The sequence below is a fragment of the Sodiomyces alkalinus genome (genome assembly GCF_003711515.1).
Source record: "Sodiomyces alkalinus F11 unplaced genomic scaffold SODALscaffold_1, whole genome shotgun sequence".
Lineage (NCBI taxonomy): Eukaryota > Fungi > Ascomycota > Sordariomycetes > Glomerellales > Plectosphaerellaceae > Sodiomyces > Sodiomyces alkalinus.
Window position 1 is genome coordinate 4,864,702 of NW_021167079.1, and position 23,855 is coordinate 4,888,556.

Here is a 23,855-nt window from a genome sequence, read left to right on the forward strand (position 1 = left end):
AACCACCTGCCCCCCCGGAGAAAACACTCGGGGCTAATCATACTCAAAGTGGCTCCATGTCCCTCCGGGCGAAGGCAGCGGACTCGTCTGCAACTTTGGCCGGCTCCGGAACACAGCTTCCGCATCCTCTACCCCTTGCTCCATCAGCTCCACCGCCAGCACCGACGTGTCCCCCTCTCCTTCTCCCGCCCCTTCCTCCTCCACCTTGGGGAAATAGCTCCCTTCCCGCCTCGGCGGCGCCATCTTCGACCTGCGCTGCGACCTACGCCGTTCCAGCTGTGCCTTTTGCTGGGCGGCCTCGAACCCGGCCATGCTCCTCCGCGTCCGAGCCACCAGGTCCTCGTGGCCTCCCTCGGCAGCGCAGTCGGCGCTCGCCGTGGCCGTTGTGGCATCGGGCAGAGATGGCTTTGCGTTCGCGCCGCCGGGTGTGCGAGGCGTCCGGGGAATGAGTTCGTCTTCGCCGTCGGAGTCAAATGGCTTGCCGCCGCGAGATAGGCGGGCCATCGAGAGACGGGTGCGCTCCGCGAGTGACAGGGTGTGGCGTGGTTTAGGCTGTTTGACGGGCGAGGGGGAGGCATTGTTGACAGATGCGAGAATGTCGTCGGCCAATTTCTGGGTAGGGGATGGTGGTTCAGGAGACAGAGGTTCCTCCAGTTCGATGGACTCGAGGACCACGGAAGGTCGGGGTTTCCTTTCGGGTGAGCGGCTAGGCGTCCTGCTTGCATGATCGTGGGTAGGACCGGAGATTTGTGGTGGATATTGCGAGAGTGATGTAGACGGTAGTTCTTTTGATTCCTTTGCTTCGGGGGACGGGTTTCTGTTGAGGACAGGCCGCCGCAAAGAACGCTGCCTTGAAAATATCCCACTAAGTTTCACTGCGCGCTGGCTAGTCTGCCGAAGGCCGGTTTCCGCAACAGCCTCCTGGGTTTGGTATGGCTGGAGATGAGGCTCTTCGATGTCGCTCACATCGGAGATGGCGTCCTTTCCAGGCCCTTCAGCGTCGCGCGAGGTGATCTCCGGCCGCGTGGGCTGACGAGTCCTGGGAGCAAGGGGGAACTTGAAGGCTTTCACCTCGGTCTGTCCGACATCAGACAGCTCTTTCTCACACTGCTCGAGCAGTGTTTTGTATTCCGGGGTCAACGTCTGCGTGTGCATGGTGAGCTGTTTCGTCGGACCTATGCGGCCGAGGTGCAAGTTCTCGTGGGCGTCGAAGCCGAGGTCGATACCACGCTTCCTCTCTTTGGTGAGCTCTGTTGCTGGCGGGGCTGCACCCTCGCCATTTTTCCCGCACATCCTGCGGTGCAGGTCTCGACGTTTCTGCAGGCTCTCCTGCTGCACCTTGACGCGGTGCTCGAGCTGCTCCAGCAGCCCTTTTCCCTCAGTCTCCAGCTCGGACAGGCGATCAGCCTGGACCCTCCTCCAAACCCTGTCAAAGGGTGCGGCGAGGACGCCGTCGGTTCGAGCATTTGCATCCCCGTGCAAGAGGGCCTCCATCCAGCGCTCATGGCCCGCCCAATTGTTACGTACCATCCTCCACATGTCCAGACGGATATCGTCTGTGACTTTCATCCCCGCGTCCGTCGCGTTTGCTTTTGTGGCCCTTATCTGTTCCCGTCTCCTGGCGATATTCCGTTCTTTCAAGTCGAGCAACTCGGATAGGTCTTTGTACTGCTTCCGGGCCTCGTCTTTCCGCCGCAGGAGGTTGCAAAGCGATACCTTGTGCGCCAGGGCCAGAGTTACGAGCTCGCTACGGCCATCGCTGTAGCCCCGGTCTTCGAGAGCAAGCTGCTGCGCAACAGCAGGATGGTCGCCTTGGGCCTCGGTGGCTGCAGCGGCGAGCTTCTTGAGCACGGCAGAGGAAAAGGCGGCAAGAACCTCCTCAAGCCTTTCGCCCTTGCACTCGTCCAGCATGGTCTTTCGGACGACGGCATCGCGACCTAGGACGCCATTCTTCTTGGCTTGTTCGAGACATTTGAGGAGGGCGGCTCGGAGGTTGAGGGATTGGACCTGGTCACGGGGCGGGAAGTAGGGAGCGAGCTTCTATACATGCAGTTCGTCCAGGTCAGCGCCAGAAAGAACAAGAAAGACGTTTGCATGGTGAAAACCAAGAACAAGAAAGAACTTTCTGGCCAAGATCAAACGTACGGTTTGTGCTTCCTCAGCGTCCCAAAGCACGAAGAGCTGGTAAAGGGCCCATTCGATGCTCTGGATGCGTTTCTTCTGGATGGAGAAGGTTTGGGCATCGAAGCCCGGCCAGTCGGGACACGGGTCGAGATCGAGAAGCCGAAGGTTCGTCAGAAAGAGAGACAGATTGGAGGAGCGAGTTGCTGTAGCTGGTGTGGAAGATGTCAGGGCGGCAGTGGGTTGAGATGGTGTTTGTTTTCCAGTCGTGGTGTTGGAGCTTGTGTTGCGTAGGGACCGGGAGCGAGCGAGAAGCGAATTGGGCGGTAGATTCGCCATTTCGACATCTTTCAGCTGCGTTGTAATTTTCTTCGCGCGTAAGATGTGAATTCGGGGATTGTTTTGTTTTGTTTTGTTTTGTTGTTTTGTTTGTTTTGTTGACCTCTAAATGCTTCGAACAAGCGGTGGGCAACCAGACTCGAGGTACGAAGTACTCTGTACCTCGTAGAGGTACCTAACGTAAGGACCTAACGTAAGGACAGGCACCTACCTTACGGAATGGACAGCCTTCACCGGCATGTCTCACCGAAGACCGTCGTCGGTGTACCCCACACTCACCCCGCACCCCCAAAGCTTACCCCTGACCAAGGATCCCTCACCACCGGTACGTATTCCGCCCTCCTAACCGACCAGCCGAGGCAACCACGAATGTTTATTCATCCTTCGTTGTTTGGTTTCGCTACTTGATCACCGAATGAAGCCTCTTAACAAAACGACTCTCCTATCATCGATTTTTAGAAACAGAGACAGGCATATTCTATGACCAAACGACTCTCCTACGGTGTCCTACGACTCCTACCCAGGCTACCCTATGTTCTTGTCTTACTGTGAACTATATCCAACTATTCATCTATCCACCTCTATAGGACCGACAAGAAGCAGAGGTCCATCATCATCATCATGAAGCTCCCATCATCTCTTACCTCTCCACCACCTGAAGTTCCCGATGTTCTCCTCTCATTTCCTATTCCGCACGTAATGGTGATTACCCTCAACCGGCCAACCAAGCTCAACGCGGTACCGCGGGGTCAACATGCCGCCCTTCTGGCCTTGTACGACTGGTACGACGCCCAATCGCATCTCAGAGCCGCGATTCTCACGGGTTCAGGCCGCGCCTTTTGTGCCGGCGCCGACCTCAAGGAATGGCACACCAACAATGACCCCTCATCTGCGTCTGCGTCTGCTTCTGCTTCTGCTTCTGCTTCTGCCTCTGCATCATCATCACCATCATCATCAACCCCGTCGCCATCCGCACCAGCACCACCACCCGAGAAATGGCCCGCAACAGGCGGCTTCGGAGGCCTCTCCAACCGCCGCGGCAAGAAACCCATCATCGCCGCCGTCAACGGCCTCTGCCTCGGCGGCGGCTTCGAGATGGTCGCCAACGCCGACCTCGTCTACGCCCTCTCCACCGCCACCTTCGGCCTGCCCGAGGTGACCCGCGGCGTCGTGGCCATCGCCGGCGCCCTGCCCCGCCTCGTCCGCATCCTTGGCCGCCAGCGCGCCACCGAGATGGCCCTGCTGGGCGACATCGACTACACGGCCGAGCAGATGCGGACGTGGGGCCTCGTCAACGGCGTCGTCGAGGGCTCCGACCCCCGCAAGCTGATGGACGCCGTGCTGGCTGTCGCGGCGAAGCTGGCCTCCAACGCGCCTGACGCCGTCGTCGTCTCTCGCGAGGGCCTGCTGAGCGGTCTGGAACCCGAAGACCCGCAGGCGGCTACTGTTCGTGTCGAGGCCGGTATCTACAGCGAAATGGAGGGAGGGGAGAACATGATGGAAGGTGTGCGGAGTTTTGTGGAACGGCGCAAACCTGTTTGGAAGGACAGCAAGCTCTAGATCATTACGGACGGGTCTTCTGTGGATGCGTGTGGGCTACGATGTTCTAGGTAGGTTGAAGACGTATAAAGAAATAATTCAATGGCCTGGCTGACACATATCGGGTTGCAGTATTGCGCGACAAAATTTGAGAGGTATTTTTTTTTTCTGAGCCCACATTCTACTTTCTCCCTCTCCTTTCCCTACAATCCGTGAATGCCAACCGTGAGAAAGTTACTGTCGGCCTCGCTCCTCTCCCGGATCGGACCAGCTTTGAGTTCCTCCACGTCCCAGTGCGCCCAGACGAAGCGCCCATGCAGGAATGCAGCCTCCTCGGAGGCCGTCCAGACGGCGAAGTCTCCCGGCAGTTTGACTGTCACTGTTGTCAGTTTCCTAAATCAAAGAAGAAAGAAAGAGGGAGGGAACGGGTGAAACGGGGGGAAACGGGGGGAAGGGGAGAATCAACGGCCATCACTCACTATCATCCCACTCAAAAGCATCCTCTCCCTGGCCCGTCTGCTGGCCTATCTCGGTATAGAACACACCGGGGTGGAAGCTGACGACCTGCATGTCCGAGACAGGATGGTTGTGGGCGATCAGCTGCGCGAGCATCAAACCCGCCGCCTTGGTCACGGCGTAGGTTGGCCATCTACCCGCAAACTCCGGCGCGTGGACAACAGCCGTTGACAAGTTAATCAGCCACTGCCATGTTGATATTCTCCAGTCAGTCTCCTCCTCGCATGATGAAATGGAAAAGAAAAAAAAAAAGTAAATACGAGTCCCGCGGGTTTCAAACTACACACGTACCAGCTTCTTAGACGCATCACGACCCGGCTGCTTGTAGAACCTCTCCGTGAAAGCCAACCCCGCCTTCACATTGATGTTGAAGTGGTTCCAGACCTCCTCGGTGCCCTTGCCGAGGATGGTGTGCGGGAGGCTCTGCACGGCGGTACTCAGCAGCAACACGTCCACCACCACGCCATCGGCCGCGAACCCGTCCCAGAGCGACGCCACCTGCGCGGAGTCGGTCATGTCGCTCGGCCGTCCCAGGACCTCGGCGTCCGGGTACTCGCTCTTGAGCCGGGCCACCGCGGCGTCGACCCTGTCCTTGCGGCGGGCGACGATGATGACCCTGGCGGCGCCGGCGGCTGCGAAGGACTGCGCGGCGCTGAAGCCGATGCCCATGGACCCGCCGCCGATGAGGACGGTGCGGCCGGCCTGCGACACTTCGGGACGGGTGGGTGAGATGCCGGGGTAGGACTCGCGATGGTATGTCTTGGTCAAAGTCGCGGCCTGGAGGAGAGCATTTCCGCTGTCGTTCTGCTGGTCAGCCATGATGAGGGTATATGTCCGTGGTTGTGCTGATCTATGGTGGTAAAGTTGTGGTGCGTGGAAGCTGAAGTTCAGAAGACGGGGATTAAGAGCTGAAGATTATATCGGTGGCTAATCTTGTGTTCTCGATTTGATGTGCGTTTGAGAGTGAGAGACAGAGAGAGACGGAAAGAAGAAACCGAGAGAGTCTCGTCCCCTTATATTCCATCTTCGTCGACTCGAATAAGGATAACACACGCGTAACGTTATAGAAGATAGAGCAGATGCAAGGGACGGTTCACACAACGCATCGACATGTTACAAGTCCTGTAAGTCCGTTAGTTCCGCACCGTCCACTTACCCGAAAAGGTTCCCTTCGTCTCCTGAATTACAAACATTGCTGCTGATAAATTGAGGTGGAAACATGAAAAGAATCGCGAGAGTGAGACCCCAGGGGCTTCGTGGGATTATGGATTATAAAAAGTTAGGAACCTCCATTTGTCATCAAGCGAATGGGGCGAAGGATCCAACACCCACCCACTTCGTCAAGAGTTCAAAATGCTCATTCCATGCTTCTCCGCAGTAGAACATACAGCTAGTGCTTATGGTGTTGCTGTTGATTAATCGAAGCTGGGTTAGCACGGAGTGTGGATAGGCCTTGGTAGATTGTAGTAATAAGGTACCTAGTCTGGATGGATCTGGAGAGATCATGTGACTGGCCTGCCCGAGACGGAGCAGGGGAGCTCGATAAGATGAGAGATGTTCCCCTGTTTTCAACCTGGGACAATGATACCTCAGTACCTTATCTTCCCGAACAAATATACCGCGGGAAGTACCGCCGAACGTACCTTAAGGTAAGGTACTAGGTACACTACCTACCTTAGTTGCGACAACCTGGAAGATCCAGAGCCTTGGGTGAAGCCACTCGAATTGAATCTTCTCGTTCCATTGACCTACCACGCCTTTTGTGGGTTGGTGTTGAAGAAGAGGTTAGACAATGAACGGGCACCGCCTTGCCTTCAGAAAGATGCATGTCTGTCCCATTTGCTACAAAAAGCACACACCATCATTACCATACAAACGCCTATGGAGAGCTGTTTCCAGCGTCGGCAAACGACGTCTAGATGTCTTGGTTTCCCCCCCGGCCCCGTCCTTGACCCCTTGTCGCTCAGCCCTTTTTTTCCATCGTTCGCTTCACCAAAGCTTTCTCTATGCGTCGCTGGCTTCGGCCTCTGATGATGCCTCTGACGCCTCCTCCTCGCTCACCCCGTTGGTCTTGTCCCCCGCCGCGCCCCCCTGCGCCTCTAGCCTCAGCCACTCCTCCCACTCCGGGAACAGCTCCTCGTCCTCGCCCGGCGTGCCCAGCAGCTTCGACACCCGGCCCTTCTTGTTCTTGTCCAGGCTCTCCTTCCACTGCGCCACCAAGCCCGCCGTCAGGCTGGGCTGGTACGTCTGCGAGAAGAGCACCGCCTCCGCCAGCCGGCCCGTCTTGACCAGGATCTCCACGCAGCCCGCCGCGTTACCCGCCAGCCACTGCGCGCTGAACGCAAGGTTGTGCACCCCGGCCGCCTCGGCCTGTTCCGCCAGCTTCGCCAGGCCCTCGCGGTCCGACGTGGACGAGTAGAGCAGCAGCAGCGAGCCCAGGTCCCGCGCCTGGGTGAAGCACTTCTCCGCCAAGGCCACGTCCCACCCGGCGAGCGCCGCGTCGCCCACCGTCTTCCACTTGTGCTCGGCGTCGGCCTCCTTGGCGAGCTCGAGCGCGATGTCCAGCTGGTTGAGCGCGAGCGCCAGCTCGAACTTGTGCTCGGGGTCCGTCGCCACCTCGAGCGCCAGCTCCTTGTGACCCTGGCCCTCGAGGAAGCGCGCGATCTTGTTGAGCTGGTCGCTGGGCACGCTGGGCAGCATCTCCGCCGCAGTCTCCATGTCGCCGCGCAGGACGAGAGTCTGGTACTCGAGGACGGGCAGAGACAGCCCGAACGAGGTGACGTTGACATCCTTGTCGGCGAGGTAGATCCGTGAATCCCGCTGGATGTATCCGAGAATGTACATGGGCTGGTCAAAGTGTGAAATCGTGTAGGTCTGGTCGCCGACCAGGTAGTTGAGCCGATTCGTCGAGTTGGTGTAGATGAAGCAGTCACCGATCCACTCGCCAGTCCGTACACTGTAATCGTGTCAGTATTCTTATCGCCGCTTGGTCGCAGGAAAAGAAAAGAAAAAGAATCCCATGGAAACGGAAAAATAGGACACACCTCTCGTTAATGTCCGTAATGACCTCAAATGCAGCCTCCACTCCGTCTTCTTCCACCTGGTCGTTCTGAACCGCCTCAACATAGGCGTCACGAGAGAAACTCAAAACGTAAAAAGAGTCTTCGCAGGCCAGGGCAACCAGTTCGCCACTCTCCGACCAGTAGACCTACGAGATGGGGACGTCAGCATCTTCTCACACCCAGAGACGTCGCCCCCAGCATCCATCTTCGAATGGGAACCTACCTGTCTCGGCTCCACCTCGATACGTCGGACGAGGCCGCCGGTGTGCCAGTCGAAAAACGAAATGCCGCCCTGGCCCTTCACACCGAGCAGGACACCACCGGTAAGGCCTTCGGCCTGGAAGCCCACGTCGAGACCGCCCGACTTCTCCGCGAAGTTCTTGTACACCTTGACGCTGGTCGGGGTTTCCCGAATGGCAAAGTCGTTGCTGTTTTCCTTGGAGGCCCAGACAAAGTCGAGCGCCGAACCGAAGGCCTTGTTCCTCCACGCCAACGCGGTATAGATGATATACTCGCCGTCGCCGCAAACCGCGACGAATCGGCCGTTGGGAGAGTGGAGGAGGGTCTGGGGATACACCTCGCAGCTGCCGAGGTCCTTGGTGGGCAGCACGATGGGGGTGCCGTCCTTGACGGAAGCATCGCCGCCCTTGATGATCGCCGATATGACCTCGTTGTGCTTCGCCCAGATCAGCTTGCCGGACGCGTCCATCGACACCGCGGGCTCCTCCCGGCCGAGTTTGACGACGACCAAGCCGTCGTCGAACCCGACCGCCACGCCCTGCTTCCCCTTCTGGTAGGCGACGCACCAGGCGCGTTCGAGGCCGTAGTTGAGCGACTGTTCGAACCGGTACGTGTTGGCGTGCCATAACCGCACGGTGCCGTCCTCCGAACCGGAGATGATGACGGGAAGCTCGGGGTGGTAGCAGGCCCAGGAAACGTTGTTGGTGTGCCCTTCGAGCGTGGCGATGAGCGACTTGGTCGTGTAGTCCCAGACCTTGACGGTCCGGTCGTCGGAAGTGGTCAGCAGGTACGGCTTGTCGGAGTGCGGGTAGTAGTCGACATAGTTGACGCCCTTGGTCTCGTGGGCCTCCAGTGTGAAATTGGCCGTCGACGAGCCCAGACTCCAGATCTTGACAGTACGGTCGAGACACGCGGACGCGAAGGTGTTGGTGTCTTTAGGGTTGATGGCCAACCCCATGACATAATGGCCGTGGCCCTCGAAGACACGCACGCATTTCCAGCCCTTTTCCCAGTCCCAAAGCTTGATGGTCATGTCATCCGACGCCGTAAGAACAAAAGGTTGCGTCGGGTGGATGGCGATGGCGCGGATGTAGTCTGGGTGGGCCTCGAAGGACGTGATCTTCTCGGAAGTGTTGTAGTTGTAGACGCGCAATTGGAAGTCGTCGGATCCGCACACAATCCAGTTCTTTCGTGCCACAAATCGGCCGGCTCGGACGGGGACGTCGGTGAGCTCGAATGTCTTGACAATCTGCTGAGTTTCATAGGACCAGATGTATGCATGACCTAATATGCGGCAACCGTCAGTCCTGCATCATACCAATAGATAGTTCGACGGGCTGCAGATCCCCCGTTCTCGAGGCGGGACATTTCCGGAGAAGAAAAGGGCAAGAATTACCAGAGTACAGGGTGGTCAGAATCCATGGCTCTTGAGGGTGAAAGTCGATGCCCTTCACCCTCTCGCTGCGGGCGAAGAGTTGCCGCTGGCGACACGCGTTAGTATAAAAATGGCGACGAGAAATTCCATCCTCCACCACGGAGTCGCCAAGTCAAACCAACCTTTACGTCAACCCTCATGGTATGTCAAGCTGCGGTAACCCAGAAGAGAAAAGGGGGTGTAATAGTAGAGAGAGCGGTCGAGCGGTAGGCGGTCGGAGGGGTGTGGTGTGTTAATGCAACGTCGCCTCTAATAGGGGTTCATGGGTTTTGGGCGGCTGCGCTGACGGGACAGCTTCGCGTCAATGCAGGAAAGTAACTGGAATCCGATTGCGAAGCCGTACGATCGGTCGGGCAAGGGAGGGAAAGGGTGGCAGAATTTCGTGGTAGTAGATAAGCTGGCTCCCAGAGCTGCGGTGGACGTAATTTTGGCCTGTGGCAATTGGAGCTTGATTCGATGTGTCCCTTCCCTAGGAGATTGCGGATGCCTTATTTGGGGGGAGGGTGTCTTAAGGCACCAAGAATACAGCTGTCAGCATTTGCTAGGCTTGCTTACTCATCAACGAACTTGCAAATAGAACTCCAAGTCTCTCTTCAACTGACCACAACAATGTGGATATCCAGTTTTACTCCGTGCATCTTTCTCAAATCAACATGAAGCGTACTGAGAGAAGCGAAAGAGACATATGGACGGCCGAAACCTTGAGTCCAGTAATGTTTTACATGCTCTACGCTTATCCGTCAAGACTCGCACCGTTGACCCATGATACGGAAGATGCCCAGTCGGGTCAGACTTATGACCAAGACAAACACGAGAGTTAGACAAGTTGTCTGCGGAATGAAATATGAGCGGTTCGCTGGAGTTGTGGGATGTAACGGAAACCCGCCGTTGCCTGCCGCCTGCCTAGTTGAATTTGAAAACTCCCAGTGGCAAAGCTGGGGAAAATACACGTTTCGACTAGTTGAATGAGCTTGCTGAGGCCACTTGTTTTAAGAGTCACATTCATGCATTGCAAAGCAAGTCGGTAAAACTTCTGAGAGGAACACCTCTGCTTATTCGATTGCACTTTACGATTCTTTAACCCATTTTCTCATGCTGCCTGCTCTTGATGCGGTGGATCAGAGAAAGTCTTTCAGCCTGTCATTGCAGCACAGGCTAAAATCAACCTGCGCGCCTCATCATGAAACCCTTAATCCTGTACCCCAACGCCATTTGCTGTAATGTGGTCCCATAATACCGGCTCCCAGTGACGAAAAAAAAAAAAAAAAAAAAAGGACAAAGAAAAAAGAAAAAAGAAAAAAGTGAGTTCGTCCATATGTCGTGGATAGATATCACGATCAAACAAAGAAAACAAAGCATGCGTGGAAACAAATCAAAGTTTTGACGATAGTCAATCCTCGGCGTCGGCCTGAACCTTGCGGACGACCTCCACGAGCATGGGATGGATCTTCTCAGAAGACTGAATGCCACAGACCTTCTGCACGACCTCCTCTGGGCTGTTCTCAGCCATAATCTTGGCCAGCTCCTTGCTCTCTTCGTCGCCGTCAACGTCCTGGAACCGGAAGGCCATCTCCGTGGCGCGCAGAAGCGCGGAGCAGTCCTTGTCGTCCTCGGCAAGGGCGGCGGCAGGACCAATGAATCGCTCCTTGCGGCTGAGCTTGCGGAGCGGGGCGCGGCCGACACGCTCGGTGGCATCTTCCAAGTGAGGGTTGCCGATGCGGCGGATGATCTTCTCGGCGTACTCTTGCTGGGCTTTGAGGGTAATGCCGTGCTTGGAAACAATGAGCTCGGTGGTCTCTTTGAGACCCTGGCGCACCTCCGAGAGGATAGCCTTATCCTGGAGAGCGTCGTAGACTGTCCGCTTGCTGCGGTTATAGCCGTAGTAGGCGGCGGTGGCGTGACCCGTGTTGACGGTGTACAGCTTGCGCTCGATGTAGGGGGCCAGGTCCTGGACCCAGTTGATTCCCTCAATCTCCGGATGGCCGGTCTCGGCGAAAGGGCCGCTCTCGACAACCCACTCAAAGAACTTCTCCAATGTCACATCGAGTCCAGCGTTGGGATCTTGCGCCGGGACAATTCGGTCAATAGCCGAATTGGCGTAGCGAGCGCGCTTGTCATGATCCGCCAGGCGATCTTCGGGGGTGTTGTTGGGACTCTTGATGAAGCTGGCGAGGGTGTCGGTGGCGCCAATGGCATTTTCGCAGGCAATGACGGCGATGGGGTTGGCGTCGTTGGGGCGCTGGTCGATGCCCTTGGCGATGACGGGGGCAATGAATTTGAGGATATTGGGGCCGACAGAGCAGGTGACGGTGTCGGCGGTGGAGATGGCTTTGATCAGATCGGACTCGTGCGTCCTAGAGTTGATGGCGCGATAGTTGGAAATCACTTTCTCGTTTGTACCTTCGCTACCGACCTCGATAACTCGGTAGGAAGGGGTGGAGTTGAGGGCGTCGACAAGAGCATCGGAGACATCGGCGAAGATGACTTCGTAACCCGAGTTGTGGAGGAAACAGGCAACAAAGCCACGGCCTGGAGGGGAAGTAAAGGTTAGTCGCTGACCGCGTCCGGGGTCTTGCCTGTAGGTTCCTCCCCCCGCAAAACCGCGAGCGAGGACCAGGCTTAAATGGATAAGGGAAGAGGGGACATACCAATATTGCCAGCGCCAAAGTGAACAGCGGTCTTACTCATGTTTGCAGGCTTCTGGTTGTGTTGCTAATAGGTAGGTGATGTGGTCGAAATTGGGGAGAGCACGTTAATAGAAGGGAAGGGGTTGATATATGTGACTCGTGAGGCAATGGTCTTGACTGAAACGTCAGTTCAAGTCAGTCGAGGAAGTACGGGTGGGATTGATTTTGGTTCAGGTAGAGAGAAAATGATCTACAGCGGATGGGGTAATGTGATCTTATATAGGAGCCACATGTCGAGGGCACCAAGGCTGGCGCCTGCTCCTCCCTTGATGTGAGTGTGAACGCATCGATCATTACGATACGATACGGAAGGGACGGGGTACAAAGCAGGGACGAAAACGCAAGTACCCCTCGTTCTTCCCTTGGCACCTTGGCTGGGTTCGGCGTTTTGTTCCCACTGCTCTTAGCCCCAAGCTCCACATGTGAAGAGGGAAAAGGGATGAATGACCCCACTGCTACCCTATCAGCCAATGGAAATTTAGAGAATTCCAGAGATGACACGATGCTAGACCAAAAGCGGATAGACGGCTACCTGCGATGCCATCATCAGCGGGTCCCATGGCCTCCGCTGGGTGTTACTCCGTACTCTTCCCAAAAGACGCCAAATCGTCCGGCAACAGGAACGACTGTCGGGCTTATTGGCTGGTTGGGTTTGAAACAAGCCGGCGTCGTGGCGCGAGATTTATTTACCGCATTCCGCCGCCTAGGTAGGGAGTGGATTGAAGGGTTTGTGGAGGAATCACCTCCACTTGCTACTCTCTGGCTCTGGCCGCTGGCGGGGGGGGGGCACGCACGTACGTAAGATGTTAGATGGCATCAGTGACGATCGTACTCCGTATGGATAGGTGCGAAGTAGGAATGATCATAAGACTACACTTAAAGAGTACGTAAGGCTCGCATTCCGAGCATCCAGGTGAGCACGATGTTTAGTTAAAGGTGCCCGGTCATCCTCCTCGTCGAAGAGACTCAGCCGCCTCGTTGGATTCCATGCTACAGGTACAAATACGACCATACCCTCGTATGATCCCTCTGAAGTGCGGTCTTCGGGGCGGCGGGTAAGGCTGCCGTTTTATTGAAATTGAGGTACCTTAGATACCTTAATCTACTGTACCTATCTGTTGTATTCTCCCGCACCCCACCGCCGCACCTGGCATCCGGGAGGAGTGGTTCTTTAACGGGGCTACTTCCCGACCACCTAGCCGATGGACGGCCGAGTCTTACGGCCGATCAGGACTGACGAGCCCGACCTGACAAAGGGGACTCGGATTGCGAGCTCAAGGTGACTTGGATTATCAGGTTCGTAGGATCACCTCAAAATATGTCGCGGAATGTGAGACCTACCTGCGCTTGGGTCGAGGGAGCATATCGTGGTCATCGCCGCCAGTCTCGGCAAATACGAGTACGATACCTGACGCACCACAGAGCCCAAGAGACCTACATTCAACTGTTATCTTTCAACGCCCCTTACGAGTTTTCTCATCTGGAAATGGATTCCGGGATTGGTTGAGGTGGAGAAATCTCTATTGCCTCTATTGACGCCCGCAACAAGGGCGACGAGACACCGAAGATGAGGTCGTCGTCTTGATGCACCTAATAAGCAAGTCCTCAATCAATCAATAAGAACAGCGAATGGTACTGGTATCCTTGATTCATTAGAAGAATGGCAGATGTGATTGGTCTGCCTCGCCTGCAAGATTCCCTCGTGAGGGTACAATGCCCGCGAGGCTCATCTACACGTGTACATATCTGTCGCCTAGCAGACAGGTTCCACTAAGCACAAGATTTTGATTCGCTTTGAACAGGCCTGTCCAGGCTTAATAGACCCTCCTTGAGGGGTTTATCGGGGGAGGGGTTACAGTATCCTTGTGGTTCAGGGATCGATCGCCACTAGCGGGGTAACGGACTCCAATGAGGATTCAACGATTGCGCCCGAAGAAACATCCGAGAACCGTGAATGATCCAGGTGAGTGAGGCTGAGTAACGAATTGGGCAACCCACTGCATCGTGCTTTTGTTGAGTGTGGTTATCGTTAGGGTTCGTCGCTCCGCCGCCCGTTTACATCGTCAAATGGTCGTCCTAGAAGCTCCGAATAGGCCGGACAGCCCCGGGCTCTCCGTCTTGTTCCGTATCTTCCCTCCCGTCGCCCCGACACTCATCAAAACGGCTTTGTTATCCGAACCATAGCCTGATGCCAATGCCAACCCAATATATTTTTCCTTGTTCTCAATAAATTTACCGACTTCCGTGATTCTTGGACATCCTGAGTTCTGTCTCCTTGGAATGTTTCTTGGCATACTTTTCTCTCTCCCTCCTTTTTTTCCTTTTTTTGTCGTTGTTTCCTCTCAATTTTCAGCCTCTTCTCGCCACCCTTCCTCATCATGGTCATCATCAGCCTGCATGCAGTACAGCCTACCTATGTCAAATCGACTGCTTCAGGGCATCAGTAAGTCGGGTCTCGTAGTCCCTGACTCATTTAACATAACGTTCGGGTTCCAAGATCCGTCTCTTTGTCCCTGTTTCGCGCACTACCTACCCTTCGACCAGACCAATCGTCAGGCGGTGCCTTGCAAATTCTACCCCTGACGTCCAACGCAACCAATCAGGGGTTCGTCGGTTACAGTGCGTTTTCCCTTCGCCCAATCTCCTCCGCACACATGCAGTAATTCCACCTCTTCGCGGACTTTCTTGGCCTCTTGGCGTTCGTCATTCCGGCCAAAGACTCGACACATAATTCCTTCGTACTTTCACTGCGCAGCGCCGAACAAACCTCCATCTGACGAAAGAAACATTATCCTCTGTTGGGGTTTTTAGGACGGACCCTTAAACAGATGCGTCACTCCAGTTCAAACGTCGAGATTCTGCGGCTCTCATTTCGTTACTCATTCCTACCTCTGTTAAGCTTCCCTCCCTCGTAACCTATCTACTCCGTGTGCATTCCGATGCAAACACCCCGCATCATGCCCCCCCCCGTCTGTCCTCCGTGTGTCATTTCTGCAATAGTTACGGATATAACAGAGCAGACTGCAGGAGTTCTGCAAATGACTGCAAACAGCAATGCAAGAATTTGAGGGGCCGAGATATTTTATTGCACGTCCACCAACCGACCTGATGCCTTTGATTTCGGATTTTAGAGAAATAGGCTCCTCCCTGTGGGAGGGTAGCCACCGACCTCAGTGATCGACACGGACTTTGATAGGCAGCGAAAAGCAGGTTTTTCTTCCACTGCCTAGGTAATGACTTCGTCGAACTGGAAGCCTTGAGTTGCCCTTCCTCAGCAATTTATGATCAATCAGACCCTCAGAACCCAAGTGGTGGCTGCTGTCCATTTGGCGATGTCCGCATCGCTGGGTGGGCGAAGTTGACTGACTACTGTGCTGGCAAAACAGGAATATAGATAGTTGCACTTCAACTTCTCCAACTGTTCCTGGATCCATTGCCACATATCAAAGGCTAACGCGACAACTCACGCGTTTCTGCTGCTCTAGAAACCCATGGCCCATCACATATGCCCGGTAGCACAAGAACCAGTACGCCTGCGGTCCAGCATTGTGGCTCCATACATCTATCTCCATGGACTTTGCTCTGTTCACTTTCCGAGCCACGGCAATCTCAATCATTGTCTTTCATTATTTCTCTCAGCCGATCGATCGATGAGCCGATGCACTGTGGTCTAGCCCTTCCATGTACACCTCAGGTACGTTATAAGTTACGCGGCCGACGATGGCTTCACGATCTGGACTCTCAGGAAGCGGGCCTTCGTCCGGCTCCTCGTTGCTCCTTGATGCTTTGTATGTTGGAGGGATGTACCATCCCTTTACCCAGAAGTTCTAGTCTCCTGTGAAGTCCATACCCATACACTAGAACTGAAAGAGTTGCTCTGAGTCCCACTCCCTATTGCGGCGGCGCGTACGAGTCGTAATTCGTACAGCGAGGCCTACACATACACGTACAACACATACACTAGATTACCCGATCCGGGCGGAATTGTAAGCAACCTGCAGGACATCGGGTTTCCTTGAGGGGGAAAGACCGCCAACGAGTCCATCAAGCTTTGTCAATCGTGGGTTCTCGTCGTCTCGAATATCGTTTTGTTTACCACTACAATTCCTGACCAGCTTCATTCTTTTCATTCTTCTTTCTCTTCATTGATAGCATAATGGAGGTACTGATCAAGACTGATCAAGGGGAAATGTGGAAGTGTTTCTGGTTTCTTAGTCGGCTCTATCAGTTCGTTGTTTGGGATTTATCGGTGGGGCCGACTTAACCCGATCCCAGATCGCTATCAATCCTATCAATCATTATCCGCTGCAAGAAGGGACTTTTCGGCTTTCCCTAACGGACGTTACCAGCAACGGGTAAATCACGGGCGGGCTTTTCGGAAGGGTCCAAGAATATAATACTCCTAGGCTGCATCTTGCCTATGTCAGGGGGTCTGCAGTTATGAGGCCGCCCATATGCCCAGCCGAGCAATGTGACATCCATTCCCTTTTCATTTCCGCTTTACAATGTGCAAACTGCGTCTCCCTTGATACACTTGGAACGAAGCCTCCGATGTCCCAGAATGCCCTGGCCCGAACGATATCTTTAACTATACATATGTGTCCTCAGTTTATATTCAATGGGCCCAGTCACTAATAAAGGACGACCGATAGGTACAGTCAGGTCAACAATAATTTCGAGTCGGTCCTAAAATTACCCCACCACCATATTCACTTCTACTATTCTTCAAGGTCCTATTCTTCAAGGTCCTCCACACGTCTTAATTCCTTAGTAAAATCAGTAGTATTTATATGCTCTAGGTACAAGGAAAGCTAGTCTTTCGAATGATAGAATTAGTGTTTGTGTGTTACGGCTGTGTAAAGATAGAGGGTTGTTGTAGGTGTAACGCGTTGGAACGCGTTGAGTGTGGAAATGTGGGATCTGACTCGAAATTAGTGTGGTGCCACTGTACGTGTAGTTCGTGGGAACGGTCCCGAAAAAAAAACATGCCTAATTCATTAGCAGTTGACGTTCAATTTGTCCCAGGGCAGCTTGCTCTACCATACATGAGTTCTAAAGTTCACCCCAGCATCCTCGCCACTATGCTGCCACCCATGCAGACATGTGACTACTTCGTAGAACAATGACCCCGCAGAACAATTTGGCCGTTGGGCCCCCCTGGGGTTCAGATGATTGTGCAGAAGACGGGGGACTGATTGACTGTACCTCCTTTTTAGCCCGATTAACCAACATACTTTTCAACTCAAACATTGTCTCCAGTTTACTTCGGTCCAGGGATAATGGTACGGAGTAGTAAGTCATGGAATACATAATTGGCGTTGCCTTGGGTCACGCCTCGGGCCGAAGAGGGGTCAGCGGGCCGGCCCAATCCACTCCGGGGGAGGACACTCAGTACGTTGTATATCCTGGATCACAACGGCCGCGTGTCCGTAAGGGAACCCATCTGAGGAGACCCATTGTGCTCGAGGGCATTCCTTGAGTGTGCAAGAGAGACGTACGTCCGAAGATGTAGGTACTTCGCACCATGCGTGACCAAGTACCCACCCCGGTGGCCTCCAAAAGTCAGCACATATGCATCTCCAGATCCTCCCAGAGGATAAGCAACAAGGCAAATACTGTATTCTGTCACCCCACCCCCCTATCCAAACTTGCTGAGTCGGTGGAAGCAGGGGGTCGTTCAAGTCAGTTTGCTAACACTTGCTCAGACGACCTTATACGCCACGCAATACGCTTCCAAAATCCCGTCCTCTATTCCGTAAGATGTGGTCAGTTGACCGGCAACATAACACTCATGAGCGTGATGGCCCGCCAGTATCTCACTGTCAAACCCCTAAACAAACCATCTGTATCATAAGGTACCTCGGATTAAGCTAGTAGATTCCACTGGTAAAGTCGACAACAACTGCCTTCTCGACCAAATCTCCGATGCTCTTAGCGAAGGCTTGATGGGCTGGATCATCCTTAACATAGTAGTCCCTATCGTCGGCGGAGGCAAACTCAACGACGAAGCCGTGGGTCATTCCATTCTGGCACCAGTTAAAAGCCAAGTCAAGCCGGCGGAAGTCGAACAAACAGCAAATCGATACCTGTACTCCCTCCGGCGAGTTGTCTTTGCCGCCTTTTAGGGATGTGATATACGGTGTATGGGCAGTCGGGTGGATACAATTCTGCCTCAAGGCGAGGAATCGAGCACAAGCCTGCGGAGCCGCAAAAGTCAATCCCTAGTACTCGGTAGCAAAGAGTTGCCAAGCATATTCTTGGAACTAGTTTGGTCGCGTTGGGCACGCACCGCCTTGACATCGTCAGGATTGGCCCCTGCCTTAAACTGGAAAAGCACTGTATGCGTAACAGACATGGCTGAGTGCGCGTGCGGCTAGGAGAGATCACGTTGAGATGTCAATACGTTAGAGACTGCTAACTCTGTGCACTGAAAACAAAACCCGTTTCCGTATTAGAAAACAAAATAAGAAGGCAGAAGAGAAGCCCACGATGTGGTTACACCGAGAGGGGTTGTTGTCAGGTCACATGATGAAGCTCGTGGGACACGCTGGATATTCAGAAGATTAGTCAGCTCCTGCTCATAAGCGCTAACGTTATGAACACAACCCTTGCTCAAGGCTGTTTCCCGCGATCGTCGACCCCAAAGATGGCGATAAACCAGAAGGTCCAGAACTGCAGGGTGTCACACCTGTCACGCAGGACATTCTTCATGGATTTCGGCCGAGCAGTTTTGAGCTCATTAGCCAGCAACTCCATCCTCTCAGATAGGACGGCAAAGTCACGCGTCGCGTAGTACGCGGATTTATCCCTAGGGATCCACCCACTGCCGTTGCCGCCCTGTCGGACGGAACCCAGTGGCGGCGGAGCCGAGTCGCTTTTCGGAGCAGAGGTACTGGAGCAGCGTGTCGGGTCGCGAGCATGCGCCATCACCCGGTTCGAAAACGGAGCGGAATAGCCGGCGCGATGCCGGCGACTGGCCGAACATCAGGCGGAACGAGAGGAGCACTTCTCCGAGAAGGTGGGCAATGTCGTCCTCGTTGGCGCCAGGGTCGACGGCGTGGCGTTTCGGTTCGGTGCTGCTGAAGGCAAACAGGGGGGGGGGGGGGGGGGGGGGAGAGGGGGGGGGGGGGGGGGGGCAGACATTGAAGGCCGGCTGGTACACCATGGACTCCCACCCTAGAATAGCGAAGATGGCAAGTCTCTTCGCGGCCAGAGATTCCTCGCTTTGGTCCTCAAAAATACCCTTTCTGTGGAGTTGCTCTATTAAGTCGTCCACATTGAACCCTCGGTTCTCGCACATGTATGCTGCGATGGTGTCATGGAGGGTGGTTTATGCCGCGTCTCTACGCATGGCGTCACCGCGAACTAACAGGGTCATCCGTAGTTCTCATCGTGGCCCGTCACTAGAGTTATTGACGTCTGTCGTCGGAACGCTGGTGGAAGCCACGATGAATAGCGCCGCAAATGAATTCCATTTGAAAGTAATATGCTTTGGTCTGTTTTCCATCAATGAACAACTCAAACATTCTGTAAGGGAAAGAGCGGAGATGCGAAGGTATGTGCCCCAGCACAGGGCGCAATTCACAACCGTACCTCTCGTTCTTTTACTTCTTCCAGCTCTTAATCGACCCGCCCGGCTCTTATAGGACCACTTCGTACTCTTTGCTGGCTTCGTCTCAACAAGCGCGGTCGGACCTTTCTTCATGCTAGGAGCAGAGGGGAAAACTGGCTCAGAAGAAAGAATGACTGCTCGAGGTGAGGCCACTCAGTCTGGATCGGCAACTAGAGAAAATGGATCAATGTCGCCTGTCCTAGTCCTGCGCACTCTGGCGTCGGGATCCGAGAGTGTAGCGGGCTGGTGTCCGACGAGCGACCTGACGAAACAGCCGGGTCACACAAATGATCCTCGGCCGCTCCGCTCCGCTCCGCCCCATTCGCATGGCTTTCCTCCCCTCAAAAGACTATGCAGCTCTTGGACCGGTCTGGATGATAACGACCAATTGGTCGAAGTCGGCTTTGGACATGTCTTCCTCTTCTCTCGTCGTCAAACCAGCTATGATATGTAACTTCCCTGACCGATCTTGACCGGAGTTTGGACACATGAAAACCCGGTAGCTGATCTTGGCAGGCAGCAAACAGACCAATGCCTGCTACGGCGAATTCGCCAAAAGAAACAATGGGGGAAGGGCCCTGGGACCGAAACATCCATCATTTGCACCGGAGAACATTTGAAACGTTCCTAATCCTGATGAGATTTCACTGCGGTTTGAAGGATGCATGTGTATTTCCGTTTCTGGCTCCAGGGCAAGAAAGCCTCGGCGCAGGAGCTCGCCTCACGCACCGTCTGAATTGCGGGGCGGCGTATACGGCGAAAAGAGCAGACCAAGAGTTGTGGATTTGCTCTTTGCCGTTGCTCGTATGCTCGAGAACAGCGGCGAGTTTGTTTTGGCAGCCAGGATGTTGTTGAGCGAAATCGTCCACATGAGCGGGGTGCTCCTGAAATGAGGACAAGAGGCAGAGGCAGAGGCGGTGTATATAAGAGTCAGAACACTGTGTATTTCCTGCAGGAGCATTCGAAAGGATTTGATCTCAGGGATCAACTTCTCACATGCCATCTTGCTTCACATCTCGTCCGCTTCGTTCGCTTCTGAATTGATTGGCGTGCCGTAAGGGTCACCCCCGCGACCCTAGTGAGCGAGAGAATTCTTCCAATTTTTGGTGCTATTTATTGGGAAAATAATCTGATGGGTTTGCCGAGTTAGAACCCAGCACTCTACCTTGTTGGTGCTTCTTGATGGCGACTAGGACAAAAATATGCACCAATGACCGCTCAGCAGGTCCCATATCTCAGTTGGTCAGGGCACCGTACCGATACAATCCCCATTGCATCGGTAACACGGGAGGGGTCGTTAGTTCGAGCCTCGCTAGGACCAGCTGTGACCCAAAAAGCCGGAGTGGCCCAGTGGTAAGGCGTCTGTCTCGTATCCCAGTGCGAACAGAAGATCCATGGTTCGATTCCGTGCTCTGGCAAGGGAAGCTTTCCGCCTCGTTGGCTCAGTGGTAAAGCGCCTCACTAGTAATGAGGAGATCACTGGTTCGATTCCAGTACGAGGCAATTTCTTTTTTTTTATACTTTTCATTTTTAGTCGTTTCATTTCTCGGTTGCTTCGCTACCAAATCTCGTACCCTAGCCGCCCAAAACCCCAATCTTTTGGCCCCCTCTTTAACAAGTACAGACCCGAGGTGAACATGCTTCGGGAAATCCTTCGGGACTTGAGGGATCCTGTTGATCTGAATACATAGCAATCATGTGCATTCAGACAGTTTCCTATTCTAGGTACTCTGGGAATGGTCGCGACTGCTACCGTCGCGGAAGACTCGTGGCGTCCCACCTGGTCAAGTTTCTTCTCCTGCAGCCCGCCATTACCATCGTGGATCTTCGGGCCTGCTGATTCGGGAGCCCATTTCTTAGTCTGGAGATGTCTCACGCAAAGGCGGTCCATGAAACGTGAACCCGGCCGGAGAAGGCGGATGGGCACAGGATGGCACCGGTCCGGAGGACGCCTACTATCGGCTTACTGTAGACGGGTGACTCGGTGCAGGCACTCGCTGCCCCGCCATGACCCCGCAATAACCCCCCGCCATGATCCCCGCCCTTATCGGGTCCGTATAAGGTACCTACAAAGTTCCACAAAGTAACGACCACCGGTAGCAACCTGGAAGCTATAGCGCCAGTTATTATTCCCATCTGGTGCGTGGTGTTTCGGCACTTCTGACAATGAACTAAACCATCAACGGCAATATGAACCAAATTACCTAAGAATCCCCTCCCCCTTACTCTTAGGACAAAAACTACCAGAAGGGCTGGCTCTTAAGGGTGGACAATCCTTTGAGAGGGTGAAACCAGTGACGTAAAAAAGGGCATCGTGAACATTGTTAGCGGACCAGCTGACCGTCTTGTCTTCGGTATCACGGATATGAATCTTACATTCAACTGTCTTCTATTCTAAACCTCTGCCTCTTTTCGTCCTGAAGCCTCGACGCTCCTATTGAAAAATCTTGGCAGGCTCCTGACTCCCGAGTACGAACCCCCTTCCCAACTTCATAAAAGGAGGAATATTCACAGCCCCTGACCCTTATCTCTCAGGGTTCTTCAAGTCCAAATCTTTCCCTTTTTTCGAATCTGCCATCACTCTGCATCCACAAACGAACCAGACGATCCATCAGCACAAATCCAGCAAGACAACCCTATCCGACAAACATCCACCATGGGCTCCAAGACAGAAGACACCGTCGCTGTCTCCTCCCTCGTCCTCACGAACCCCACCCCGGCAGAACGCGAAGCATGTTGGAAGTCCACTCACCCCCAATGGGGCGCCGCCCTCGACCTCGACGACTACCTCCACCGCGAGGCCTACCTGCAGACCGTCCCCATGGCCCGTAACGGCGGCATCACGAGCTGGATCCTCACCGACACGTCCTCCCCCGAGGACGCCCGCCCCGTTCTCTCTTCCTGCGAGTCCATCCGCAAGCGATGCCTCGTCGCCTCCCCCGACGGAACCATGCGCGAGGCCGTCGCCCACGGCGTCGCCTCCGTCTTCACCTCGCCTGAGCACCGTGGTCACGGCTACGCGAGCCGCATGATGGCTCTTCTAGGTTCCCAACTTGCCTCTTGGCAGGGTGTTCCCTATTCCCCTTCTTCCGCTCCAGGGAAGGGAGAACCTGCCCGTGACGCCGCGACTCCTACTACTACTACTACTACTACTACTACTACTACTACTCAACCGGAAGTCGCCTTCTCTGTTTTGTACTCCGACATCGGCAAATCTTTTTACGCAAAGAACGGCTGGCTACCCTACGACTCCACCCACCTCGCCTTCTCTCCCTCCTCCTCCTCCTCCTCCGGGTCTACATCCCCCGCGTCTCCCATCTTATACCACCACCTCGCCGAACTCACCTCGATAGACGAGTCCCTCCTCCGCCAACGCCTCGCCCGCCCCTCACCACCAGGAACCGGGACCAAAACCCGCGTAGCCCTCCTCCCGGACCTGGACGCCATACTCTGGCACATGATGCGCGAGGACTACATGACGACCCGCATCTTCGGCTCCCCGCCCACCGTCCGCGGCGCCATCCACGGCCCGCCGGGACGCAGGGTCTGGGCGATCTGGACGCGGGGCTACTACGGCGGCTTGCGCAGTCCGGAGGGCAACACGCTGCACATCCTCCGCCTGGTGCTGGAGGACGAGGAGGGGGAGTCCGAGCTCGTGCAAGGGCTGCGTGCCATCCTGAGCGTCGCGAGGGAGGAGGCCGCCCGGTGGAAGGTCAACGATGTGCAGCTTTGGAACCCCTCGCATCGGCTCCGGCGGATGGTGGAACGGACCGGATTGCCTCACGACTTTGTCGAGAGAGAAAAGGATAGCATTGCGAGTTTGAGATGGTACGGCCAGGGCGAGGTGGACTGGGTGCTCAATGAGAAGTATGCTTGGTGTTAGAGAATCGACGTGTCTTTTGCGTTTTCTCTTCTTTATTTGTCTGTTGGGTGGAGGATACATAAGAATGATTGTTTTCGTCGCAGGGAACAGCCCAAGGCTTTCCAAGACCTCGGGATACGGGCAAGGCCAGAAGAATCTAGATGTATGCTGTGGACTCTGCATGCATGGATCGTAGACATTCGGCATTGGGCGTGTCGGAAACAAATTCGCCGAATGGATTAGTTAGGTTACACCTAGATCCTGTGCATATATTGAAGTATCATTCAGTGCGAAGGGTGGTGGTTCTCATGGTCGTGGTCTATCGGTCAGCTCTTCGTGTCTTTTTTCTTCTTCCTTACAACGCCTAGACGTCATTACCAATCACCCTGTATGCTGGGACTTTCCCCCTTATATTCCCTCACCCCGTTTGCTGTAGTTTCTT

At 54.7% G+C, this 23,855-nt stretch overlaps 10 protein-coding genes and 2 non-coding genes across 12 annotated transcripts; 5 read left to right on the plus strand and 7 right to left on the minus strand.

The window, feature by feature from the left end:
- Window positions 1–33: 33 nt before the first annotated feature.
- Window positions 34–2,460, minus strand: SODALDRAFT_267468 (hypothetical protein; the record flags this gene model as incomplete). The annotated part of the gene is made up of 2 exons (XM_028607552.1): window positions 34–2,040; window positions 2,146–2,460. 2 exons carry the CDS (start codon window positions 2,458–2,460, stop codon window positions 34–36), a joined length of 2,322 nt encoding a protein of 773 aa, XP_028470786.1.
- A 344-nt stretch (window positions 2,461–2,804) lies between these two features.
- On the plus strand, window positions 2,805–4,111 carry SODALDRAFT_327143 (ClpP/crotonase). The gene has a single exon (XM_028610348.1). The coding sequence runs from the start codon at window positions 3,082–3,084 to the stop codon at window positions 4,018–4,020; it is 939 nt and encodes a 312-aa protein (XP_028470787.1). The 5' UTR covers window positions 2,805–3,081; the 3' UTR covers window positions 4,021–4,111.
- Window positions 4,112–4,202: 91 nt separating this feature from the next.
- Window positions 4,203–5,334, minus strand: SODALDRAFT_319542 (NAD(P)-binding protein; the record flags this gene model as incomplete). Its single annotated transcript, XM_028609458.1, has 3 exons — window positions 4,203–4,372; window positions 4,479–4,701; window positions 4,807–5,334. 3 exons carry the CDS (start codon window positions 5,332–5,334, stop codon window positions 4,203–4,205), a joined length of 921 nt encoding a protein of 306 aa, XP_028470788.1.
- Window positions 5,335–6,519: 1,185 nt separating this feature from the next.
- SODALDRAFT_342202 (Coatomer, beta' subunit) lies at window positions 6,520–9,645 on the minus strand (the record flags this gene model as incomplete). The annotated part of the gene is made up of 5 exons (XM_028613077.1): window positions 9,375–9,645; window positions 9,214–9,298; window positions 7,801–9,101; window positions 7,560–7,723; window positions 6,520–7,471 (listed from the first exon to the last, which is right to left on the minus strand). The coding sequence occupies exons 1-5, from the start codon at window positions 9,390–9,392 to the stop codon at window positions 6,520–6,522; spliced, it is 2,520 nt and encodes an 839-aa protein (XP_028470789.1). The 5' UTR covers window positions 9,393–9,645.
- On the minus strand, window positions 9,502–10,258 carry SODALDRAFT_355171 (hypothetical protein; the record flags this gene model as incomplete). Its single annotated transcript, XM_028613791.1, has 4 exons — window positions 9,502–9,759; window positions 9,855–9,915; window positions 10,006–10,187; window positions 10,253–10,258. 4 exons carry the CDS (start codon window positions 10,256–10,258, stop codon window positions 9,502–9,504), a joined length of 507 nt encoding a protein of 168 aa, XP_028470790.1.
- Window positions 10,259–10,537: 279 nt separating this feature from the next.
- On the minus strand, window positions 10,538–12,199 carry SODALDRAFT_327149 (mannitol-1-phosphate 5-dehydrogenase). The gene is made up of 2 exons (XM_028610349.1): window positions 11,901–12,199; window positions 10,538–11,781 (listed from the first exon to the last, which is right to left on the minus strand). Exons 1-2 carry the CDS (start codon window positions 11,938–11,940, stop codon window positions 10,643–10,645), a joined length of 1,179 nt encoding a protein of 392 aa, XP_028470791.1. The 5' UTR covers window positions 11,941–12,199; the 3' UTR covers window positions 10,538–10,642.
- Window positions 12,200–17,809: 5,610 nt separating this feature from the next.
- On the minus strand, window positions 17,810–18,294 carry SODALDRAFT_319545 (dabb-domain-containing protein; the record flags this gene model as incomplete). Its single annotated transcript, XM_028609459.1, has 3 exons — window positions 17,810–17,965; window positions 18,026–18,136; window positions 18,229–18,294. The coding sequence occupies 3 exons, from the start codon at window positions 18,292–18,294 to the stop codon at window positions 17,810–17,812; spliced, it is 333 nt and encodes a 110-aa protein (XP_028470792.1).
- Window positions 18,295–18,747: 453 nt separating this feature from the next.
- SODALDRAFT_319546 (hypothetical protein) lies at window positions 18,748–19,239 on the minus strand (the record flags this gene model as incomplete). Its single annotated transcript, XM_028609460.1, has 2 exons — window positions 18,748–19,015; window positions 19,115–19,239. The coding sequence occupies 2 exons, from the start codon at window positions 19,237–19,239 to the stop codon at window positions 18,748–18,750; spliced, it is 393 nt and encodes a 130-aa protein (XP_028470793.1).
- Window positions 19,240–20,887: 1,648 nt separating this feature from the next.
- On the plus strand, window positions 20,888–20,969 carry SODALDRAFT_t11. Its single transcript has one exon. It is a non-coding gene; the product is annotated as a tRNA-Thr (tRNA).
- A 13-nt stretch (window positions 20,970–20,982) lies between these two features.
- SODALDRAFT_t12 lies at window positions 20,983–21,054 on the plus strand. Its single transcript has one exon. It is a non-coding gene; the product is annotated as a tRNA-Thr (tRNA).
- Window positions 21,055–22,207: 1,153 nt separating this feature from the next.
- SODALDRAFT_269980 (hypothetical protein) lies at window positions 22,208–23,434 on the plus strand (the record flags this gene model as incomplete). The annotated part of the gene is made up of 2 exons (XM_028607691.1): window positions 22,208–22,667; window positions 22,731–23,434. 2 exons carry the CDS (start codon window positions 22,208–22,210, stop codon window positions 23,432–23,434), a joined length of 1,164 nt encoding a protein of 387 aa, XP_028470794.1.
- A 146-nt stretch (window positions 23,435–23,580) lies between these two features.
- Window positions 23,581–23,838, plus strand: SODALDRAFT_327155 (hypothetical protein). The gene has a single exon (XM_028610350.1). The coding sequence runs from the start codon at window positions 23,599–23,601 to the stop codon at window positions 23,779–23,781; it is 183 nt and encodes a 60-aa protein (XP_028470795.1). The 5' UTR covers window positions 23,581–23,598; the 3' UTR covers window positions 23,782–23,838.
- The last annotated feature ends 17 nt before the right edge of the window (window positions 23,839–23,855 follow it).